The 9,956-nt window shown below is 48.2% G+C and overlaps 1 protein-coding gene across 1 annotated transcript; it reads left to right on the top strand.

Moving 5' to 3' along the window:
* The first annotated feature begins 3,124 nt into the window (after window positions 1-3,124).
* On the top strand, window positions 3,125-6,629 carry HCAR1 (hydroxycarboxylic acid receptor 1). Its single transcript, XM_017889074.1, has one exon. The coding sequence runs from the start codon at window positions 3,922-3,924 to the stop codon at window positions 4,960-4,962; it is 1,041 nt and encodes a 346-aa protein (XP_017744563.1). The 5' UTR covers window positions 3,125-3,921; the 3' UTR covers window positions 4,963-6,629.
* The last annotated feature ends 3,327 nt before the right edge of the window (window positions 6,630-9,956 follow it).

The raw sequence follows: 9,956 nt of genomic DNA on the forward strand, positions 1-9,956 counted from the left end.
GGTTACCCCTCTGACCTCGTTGTGGGGTGTTTCAGCCTACCATGGTTACCCCTATTAGTTAACGCCTTATCACAGAATCACAAAGGCTCACAGAGTGAAGGCGGCTACGAAGAGCTCTCATGAAAAGTGGGCTTGGCATGGTGGCTTACACCTGTAATCCCGGCACTTTGAGAGATCAAGATGGGTGGATCACTTGAGCCCAGGAGTTTGAGATCTGGACAACATGGCAAAACCTCATCTCTACAAAAATACAAAAATTAGATGGGCATGGTAGCATGTGCCTGTAGTCCCAGCCACTCAGGAGGCTAAGATGAGAGGATGGCTTGAGCCTGGGAGGTTGAGGCTACAGTGAGCCAAGAGAGAGCCACTGCACTCCAGCCTGGACAACAGAGCCAGACCCTGTCTCAAAAAAAAAAAGAGAGAGAGAGAGAAAAAGAGGGAAAGAAGGAAAGAAAGAAAGAGAGAGATAAAAGAAAAAGAAAGAAAGAAAGAAAGAAAGAAAGAAAGAAAGAAAGAAAGAAAGAAAGAAAGAAAGAAAAGAAAAGAAAAAAGAAAAGAAAAGAGAAAAGTAGAAGTTAGTCATTCAGGCCAAGAGTATGAAGTTTGTCTTCAAAGAACTGCTGAATTTGTCAGGGAATGAGATGTAGACGTCTGACGAACATGTTTATTTATTAGAGGTTATGAGACTAGCGAGTAGGGTGGAAGGAGGAAAGTGGCAGGAAAATCATACTGGAAAGGTAGGTTGGGAACCAACTGTGAAGGACCTTGTATGTCAATCCAAGGAATGTGACCTTCAACCCAGAGCAGAGGTGACAAACTCAAAATCCCACAGAGACTAGGCTTGCCAATGAGGAAAGCCAACCAGATGTAAGGCAATAGGGAGTGGTGGGGACTGTGGCAAACAGTAGAGCTCATTCTCTGTCTACAGGGGCTCATTCTCTGTCTCTACTCTGTCTACTCTCAGCTCCAGCTGATTGTTTCCATGTGGGAGTGTCACTCCAGTGTGGCCAGATCTTCCAGTGTTCTAAGAGACAACAGAAATCCAGGTTTCTATAGGATGGCATCAGGTTTTAAAAACATATGGGCCAAGGCAGGCTGGTTTTTAAACCAGATATGATCCACAGGCCATCATTCTGGCGCCTTGGCAGATTGAGATTGAAGGGAGCTAGTGAAGATTTTTTTTTTTTTTTTTTTTTTTTTTTTTTTTGAGACGGAGAGTCTCATCTGTCACCCAGCTTGGAGTGCAGTGGCGCGATCTCGGCTCACTGCAGGCTCCGCCTCCCAGGTTCACGCCATTCTCCTTGCCTCAGCCTTCCCCAGTACTGGACTACAGGCGCCCGCAACCATCACCTGGCTAATTTTTTGTATTTTTAAGTTAGAGGACAGGGTTTCACCCATGTTAGCCAGGAGGTCTTTGATCTCCTGACCTCATTGACCACCCGCCTCAGCCTCCCAAAGTGCTGGGTTACAGGGCGGGAAGCCACTGCTAGTGAAGATTTTAAGTGAAAAAAGGTATATGATCACATCTGTGCTTTAGAAAAATCAGATTGCTGTGTAGAAGATGACTTACAGGAAATAGATGAAAGGAAGGGAAACCAGTTAGGAAACTGTTTCATCAGTTCTGGTGGGAGGTGACCGCAGTCTGTGCTAGGGCGAGGCAGGGGAGAATGTGGGTGGACAGATTTGGAGTCCAGCATCCAGTGGGAAGAATTTAGCTTCAGTGTGCATTTAGAAGACAGACACATTCTTTCAATGAGCCCCCTCTTTTCCACCCTTTTTTTTTTTTTTTTTTTTGAGACAGAGTCTCACTCTTGTCGCCCAGGCTGGAGTGCAGTGGCACGATCTTGGCTCACTGCAACCTCCACCTCCCGGGTTCAAGTGATTCTCCTGCCTCAGCCTCCTGAGTAGCTGGGGTTACAGACATGTGCCACAACACCCAACTGATTTTTGTATATTTTTAGTAGAGATGGGGTTTCACCATGTTGGCAAGGCTGGTCTTGGACTCCTGACCTCAAGTCATCCACCTGCCTTGGCCTCCCAAAGTGCTTGAATTATAGATGTGAGCCACTCCATTTTCTTTCTTTCTTTCTTTCTTTTTTTGAGACGGAGTCTCACTCTGTTGCCCAGACTGGAGTGCGGTGGCAAATCTCGGCTCACTGCAAGCTCCACCTCCCGGGTTCACGTCATTCTCCTGCCTCAGCCTCCCGAGTAGCTGGGACTACAGGCGCCCGCCACCTCACCCGGCTAATTTTTTGTATTTTTAGTAGAAATGGGATTTCACCGTGTTAGCCAGGATGGTCTCGATCTCCTGACCTCGTGATCCGCCCGCCTCAGCCTCCCAAAGTGCTTGGATTACAGGCGTGAGCCGCTGCATCGGCCTCCACCCCATTTTCTAAACTGGAAGTTGAAAAGCACAGGGCAGATTAATAATCCTTAAAGCCAAAGGACAGGAAATTTTAGCAAAGACTCCAATTTTTTGTGCAGTCTAATTTTACTCATGATTGCTTTAGAGATGGACTCCTTAATCAACTCCTCCAATCCTCATCTGCCCCCAGGGGGCAGTTGTAATTGATGGGCTTAGCCCATCAATTTAATTGAAATTAAAAACGTACATCTCGGCCGGGCACGGTGGCTCAAGCCTGTAATCCCAGCACTTTGGGAGGCCGAGACGGGCGGATCACAAGGTCAGGAGATCGAGACCATCCTGGCTAACACGGTGAAACCCCGTCTCTACTAAAAAAATACAAAAAACTAGCCGGGCGAGGTGGCGGGCGCCTGTAGTCCCAGCTACTCAGGAGGAGGCTGAGGCAGGAGAATGGCGTGAACCCAGGAGGCGGAGCTTGCAGTGAGCTGAGATCCGGCCACTGCACTCCAGCCTGGGCGACAGAGCGAGACTCTGTCTTAACAACAACAAAAAAACGTACATCTCATGGTGCTTGGCTCATTCAAGCAGCCAATGGAAACTCAGGGCCAAATCTTTGTAAAAGTTCTAGGCTCTGCTTCCCAGCAGAGGGGGGACCGGCTCCCAAGGAGGCCGTTTTGTGGAGACAGACATGTGAGAAGTGGGCTTCGGATCTATTTCATGGCCTTGGTCGTTGTGCAACTGGCGGCTTCGGTTCACGGAAGGATGCAAAGGGCAGCGAGGTGGGAATAGAGCGGGGGGAAAGGTGACTCCCGTCAAAGACTTTTTCTAACACCCATCAAGTATCGTGATTAGAACATTTTTCTCCGCAGACTCTTCCAGTTTTCGAGCGCGGTATTTTTGGGCACAGGAAATGGCCCGGAGGAGCTGCAGAGCAAAGCCTCCCCTCTCTGGCACCGTGTGGGAGTGCCCCGTGGGATGAGGGAGAGGACAAGGCAGTCAGGCAAAGGTTAGGGGAGGAAAGCAAAGGCAGGGGCCCAGAATGACTCCAGGAAATGTTTGGATTTCTCCACCAGGAGGGAGGACAAACAAGCTTTTTTCTTGCCTTCTGAGCAGCTTTGTGTGCTCTCCAGCACGGAGTCCGAGGAGGAAAAGCGAAGCTGAAAATAAAAATTATCCTGGGGCTGGACCCAATCGCTCCTCTACGGCACGAATGTCTTCGGATACCCCCAACCCTACCGCCTCTCAGAAATGACCACTTTTGCAAAATTGCATGCATTTCCAAGTTTCATCCGGCTCCAGGCTTGGCCTCTCGGAGAGGCAGGCGGCTTATGAGACGGGCTCCAGAGAAAAGACTTCCCTGGGTCTGTCATTTCCTGGTTGAAGTTTCTCTTCTCGCTGCTGTGGCAGCATCCAACCCACACACACAGGACCCGCATCCTGGGTGATGAAGTCAGATATGCAGCAGCTGGGTGAGTGCTGACGCTCCGATAAGCATCTTTGTCATTGTGGGGACTCCCTGGGCTGCTCCGCACCCGGACACTTGCTCTGTCCCCACCATGTACAACGGGTCGTGCTGCCGCATCGAGGGGGACACCATCTCCCAGGTGATGCCGCCGCTGCTCATTGTGGCCTTTGTGCTGGGTGCATTAGGCAATGGGGTCGCCCTGTGTGGTTTCTGCTTCCACATGAAGACCTGGAAGCCGAGCACTGTTTACCTTTTCAACTTGGCCGTGGCTGATTTCCTCCTTATGATCTGCCTGCCTTTTCGGACAGACTATTACCTCAGACGTAGACACTGGGTTTTGGGGGACATTCCCTGCCGGGTGGGGCTCTTCACGTTGGCCATGAACAGGGCCGGGAGCATCGTGTTCCTTACGGTGGTGGCTGTGGACAGGTATTTCAAAGTGGTCCACCCCCACCACGCGGTGAACACCATCTCCAACCGGACTGCGGCTGGCATCGTCTGCACCCTGTGGACCCTGGTCATCCTGGGAACACTGTATCTTCTGCTGGAGAACCATCTCTGTGTGCAAGAGACAGCTGTCTCCTGTGAGAGCTTCATCATGGAGTCGGCCAATGGCTGGCATGACATCATGTTCCAGCTGGAGTTCTTTCTGCCCCTGGGCATCATCTTATTTTGCTCCTTCAAGATTGTTTGGAGCCTGAGGCGGAGGCAGCAGCTGGCCAGACAGGCTCGGATGAAGAAGGCGACCCGATTCATCATGGTGGTGGCAGTTGTGTTCATCACGTGCTACCTGCCCAGCGTGTCCGCCAGACTCTATTTCCTCTGGACGGTGCCCTCGAGTGCCTGCGATCCCTCTGTCCATGTGGCCCTGCACATCACCCTCAGCTTCACCTACATGAACAGCATGCTGGATCCCCTGGTGTATTATTTTTCAAGCCCCTCGTTTCCCAAATTCTACAACAAGCTCAAAATCTGCAGTCTGAAACCCAAGCAACCAGGACACTCAAAAACACAAAGGCTGCAAGAGATGCCAGTTTCGAACCTCGGTCGCAAGAGTTGCCTCAGTGTGGCAAATAGTTCCCAAAGCCAGTCTGATGGGCAGTGGGATCCCCACATTGTTGAGTGGCACTGAATAAGCAGACCGACAACACTGAGGAAGATAGAGTGGTGACTTAGAATTAACTCGGTAAGGGGTCGGGGGCTTTGAAAATGCCACCCCCGTTTCTTATTGCAAGACGGCTTCACACACATGAACTGCATCCTCATGCTGTCGGAAATGAAACTCACACAACTATACCTTTTGGGGAGGTTCCAGTTGATTGAAGTGAGTTGGTTGCATTTTCTTACCTGATTACGATGGCAGGGGACAGAATGTGCATGAAGTGGAGCATGTGTGTGTTGGGAGGGGGGTTAGGAACTGCACAGCCCCTGTGTAATTTTCGTTGTTTGTTTTTGTTTTGAGACAGAGCCTCGCTCCGTCTCCCAGGCTGGAGTGCGGTGGCACAATCTCGGCTCACTGCAACCTCCGCCTCCCGGGTTCAAGCAATTCTCCTGCCTCAGCCTCCCAAGTAGATGGGATTACAGGCTCCTGCCACCACACCTGGCTAATTTTTGTATTTTTAGTAGAGGCAGGATTTTGCCATGTTGTCTAGGCTGGTCTCAAGCTCCTGACCTCAGGTGACCCGCCTGCCTCGGCCTCCCAAAGTGGTGGGACCACAGGCATGAGCCACTGCGCCCGGCTTCCCCTGTGTTATTTTAAATGGCTAAGTAAATGGGTATATGTGTTTAAATGGCGCATAGTCTCTCTCTTAGGAGGTGGGGGGCATTAGCATCATTTCCTATCCTCTGACCTTAAATCATTCCTTATCTCAGAAAATAGAAACCAGGCTAAGTCAGTCAATACGTTTTATTTCAGGCCGAATAAGGCTCTTTAGATTGGGATGTATTGATCTATTAATTTTCATCTTTACATTTCTTTGTACATCTGTACATTTCTTTGTCATTGTTGTGACTTCCCGGTAGCCCAAGAAGAACAACAACAAAGCAATCTGCTCTGACCTTTTTCAAATCTTTGTATTTCAAAGAAGGTGCTGAGGGATCTTTTTCCCTGCCCTGGCTTCTCCAGTGGGATGTGCTGAGTCCAATACAATTGCTTTTACAATAGCTTTTGATGACTTATTATGTGACTGTGAATTGAAATTATTCATTTACTTATTCTCCAAGTATTTACTGAATTCGTATTTGGGGGCAAGCACTATACTGTGTAATTTTTAGTGGAGGGTCATTAGTCAACTCTTGTGTGACAGTAAAGTTTTTTGGGGGGTGGGAGCAGATAAGTTAAGAGCTTTCATCCTTTCACGGAATAATTTCTAGACCTGTTCTGTGTGAACATCAGTGTTGTACTCTTATTGCAAAACTCCCTCATACACATGAGCTTCCCAAATGTGTACCTGGACCCCTCAAAACAGAGGACTCTATGAAATGACAAGCTGCCCCTGCCCTGAATTAGGGGGAAACATTCCAGGCCAACTCTAGCTCCTTTCTCAAGCCACAAAGTGGTGAACATGGTTCTCAACTCCTTAATTTATACTCTCTCAAATGCCCAGGATACTCTCCCCACTGAAGAACTTTGCCAACTTCTGGGGGCCGGGCGCAGTGGCTCAAGCCTGTACTCCCAGCACTTTGGGAGACTGAGGTGGGCGGATCCCCTGAGGTCAGGAGTTCTAGACCAGCCTGACCAACATGGAGAAACCTTGTCTCTACTAAAAATACAAAATTAGCCCTGTGTGGTGGCACATGCCTGTAATCCCAGCTACTCGGGAGGCTGAGGCAGGAGAATCACTTGAACCCAGGAAGTGGAGGTTGAGGTGAGCTGAGATTGCACCATTGCACTCCAGACTGGGCAACAAGAGTGAAACACCGTCTAAAAAAAAAAAAGCTTTGCCAACTTCTAGTTCTTTGGCCCCAAAACACCCCTCTAGGCTGTTCCTATTGTTCCTTTTTCCAGAGGCACTGCACAGCCTAGTGATGAAAACTACGAGCTACAGAGCATTAGATGCATCTAAGTGGGAATCTCAGCTCAAGCATTTACTAGGCCTGTGACCTTAGGGCAGATTGTGTTTTTAGACACTGAGTCTCACTCTGTTGCCCAGGCTGGAGTGCAATGGCATGATCATAGCTCACTGCAGCCTCAAACTCCTGGGCTCAAGTGATCCTCCCACCTCAGCCTCTTGAGTGGCTGGGAGTACAGGCATGAGCCACCACACTCAACTAATTTTTAAATTTTTTTGTAGAGATGAGGTCTCACTCACTGTGTTGCCCAGGCCGGTCTCAAACTCCTGGCCTCAAGCAATCCTCCAACCTTGGCCTGCCAAAGTATTGGGATTACCTGCATGAGCCACTGCTCCCAGCCTGGCAGATTTTTTTTTTTTTTTTTTGAGACGGAGTCTCGCTCTGTCGCCCAGGCTGGAGTGCAGTGGCCCAATCTCGGCTCGCTGCAAGCTCCGCCTCCCAGGTTCATGCCATTCTCCTGCCTCAGGCTCCCGAGTAGCTGGGACTACAGGCGCCCGCCACCGCGCCCAGCTACTTTTTTGTATTTTTAGTAGAGATGGAGTTTCACCATGTTAGCCAAGATGGTCTCGATCTCCTGATCTCGTGATCTGCCCGTCTCGGCCTCCCAAAGTGCTGGGATTACAGGCGTGAGCCACTGCGCCCGACCCAGCCTGGCAGATTTTATTTAACCATTTGTAGCTTCACTTTCCTCGTCTGTCAAACAGGGATACACAACCTCAGTGTGTCATCGGGCAGTTTAAATGAATGTACATTCCTGAGGCGTCAGAACTCTGACCACTGTTATATACTCAATGCCTAGAAGAGGACCTGCACATAGCAGGCGCCCAGGAAATGTTGAATGAATGCATGATTCAGCGCATGTAAAGCATTAAGCATAGCGCCTGGCAGTAAGTGCTCAATATTATGACTTCTTATATTAACACGTTTTACACATAAAGAAGTGGAGGCACAGAAGCAATTTCCTTTGGGATTTAGAGCCCTTAAGTTGTTGCTCTGTTATCCCACCTGAATTCCCCCGCACCTCAGTTACCTGGGGAAGAGTGAAGGCAAGAATTCTTATCAGCATTGAAGAGTCATACATCCTTCTGATAGGAATCTGCAAAAATACACACTTCTGCTTTTAGTTCTGTTCTTAGAATTCTCTCCTGGGCTGTTGCTCCTTTGTTCCTTCATCGTAATAAAAATGGATTCTGAAAGCAAATCTGTGTCCTGTGTGTGACGCTAGGTCAAAGGACCCCTAGGATTTTGCCCTCCAAGGAAAAAAAGCTAAGATATGCAGAAGTGCATGGCAGGCAGGCAGAGGTTCTCACCAAAAAAACAGCAAGCACAAACAAAAAGAAAAATCAAATCCAAACTGAAATACAGTCTTGATTCTAAATTTGCTTCCCTTTTTACATTCGCAGAATGTGATGAAAAATACATCTTAGCAAGAAGTGTCTTTGGACATCGTAAAGAAGTAGAGTATAGCTTTTGTTGACAACACTTTGTTTAAACTATCTGAAACAGGAAAATGATTGATTTAGAGGAAAATGTGTTCTCTCTCTCTCTCTCTCTTTTTTTTTTTTTGGTGAGACAGGATCTCACTGTGTTGCCCAGGCTGGAGTGCAGTGGTGCGATCATGGCTCACTGCAGCCTCGACTTCCCGGCTCAAGTGATCCTCCCACCTCAGCCTCCCTAGTAGCTGGGGCCACAGGTACACTCCACCGTGTCCAGCTAATTTTTCTGTAATTTTTCTAGAGATGGGGTCTCATTATGTTGCCCAGGCTCGTCTCAAACTCCTGGGTTCAAGTGATCCTTCCTCCTTGTTACTCCTTTTAGAGTCTTTCCGGAAAAGTCACATGAATCCTGGAAGAGCTGTTAGTCTATAGGGATGATGTGGAAAAAACAAGAGGTGTCTTTTATTCGTGCTAACCATGGTAAAACGTTCAGTTTTGGTCTATCCTCAGAATGGATTTCCTTACCCTTTATTCAAACAAAAATGTTTAAGATGGCATCTGAAGGTTCCTGGAGTGCAGGGCTCCTTGGAGGGGATTAGATCTCTGGGGCACAAGGGCTTGAGCCAGTTGTTAAGGTTCTACAAGGTGGGGACTGGGCTGCACTGTGAGGCACAGTCTCTACTTGTTGGTTTCCAGGCCTTCTGATTCACAGAGGTTTCTAATACGATTCAAGAGAGACTCCATCATCACAATGAGTTGCATAAATGGCTTCAAGATCAGCGACCCTACTTTGCAGGCCCCAGTGAAAAATGAAAATGTGGGGTCCCTTGTTCAAAAGGTGTTAGTGGCTGAGCGAGGTGGCTCATGCCTGTAATTCCAGAGCTTTGGGAGGTCGAGGCAGGAGGATCACTTGAGGCCAAGAGTTTGACACCACTCTGGGCAACATGGTGAGACTCCATCTCTATAAAAATTTTAAAAATTAGCCAGGTATGGTGGTGCGTGACTGTAGTCCTGGTTACTTGAGAGGCTGAGGTGAGAGGATCCCTTGAGACAAAGGAGTAGAGACTTCAGTGAGCTATGATCATGCCACTGCACTCCAGCCTGGGTGACAGAGCGAGACCCTATCTCTAAATTAAAAAAAAACCTTTTTTTTTGAGATGGAGTCTCGCTCTGTAGCCCAGACTGGAGTACAGTGGCGCATCTTGACTCACTGCAACCTCCGCCTCCCTGGTTCCAGCGATTCTTCTGCCTCAGCCTCTTGAGTAACTGGGACAACAGGCGCATGCCTGTTAGCAGCAGGCTAATTTTTTATAGTTTTAGTAGACACAAGGTTTCACCATATTGGCCAGGTTGGTCTTGAACTTCTGACCTCGTGATCCACCCACCTCAGCCTCCCAAAGTGCTGGGATTACAGGTGTGAGCCACTGTGCCCGGCCAAAATTTTTTTTAAAGTAGTAAAAAGTATTAAGAATTTTGAAGATGGTAGCACAGGGCCCTTCTGAGCTCATCCGTGAATCTGAGGCTCTATGTTTATATACATATTATTTATTTATTATATATATTTTGCTATATAATTTTACATATGACTTCTAAGTGTTTATTATATATTTACTATATT

The sequence above is a fragment of the Rhinopithecus bieti genome, unplaced genomic scaffold (genome assembly GCF_001698545.2).
Source record: "Rhinopithecus bieti isolate Rb0 unplaced genomic scaffold, ASM169854v2 scaffold_574, whole genome shotgun sequence".
NCBI classification, from domain to species: domain Eukaryota; kingdom Metazoa; phylum Chordata; class Mammalia; order Primates; family Cercopithecidae; genus Rhinopithecus; species Rhinopithecus bieti.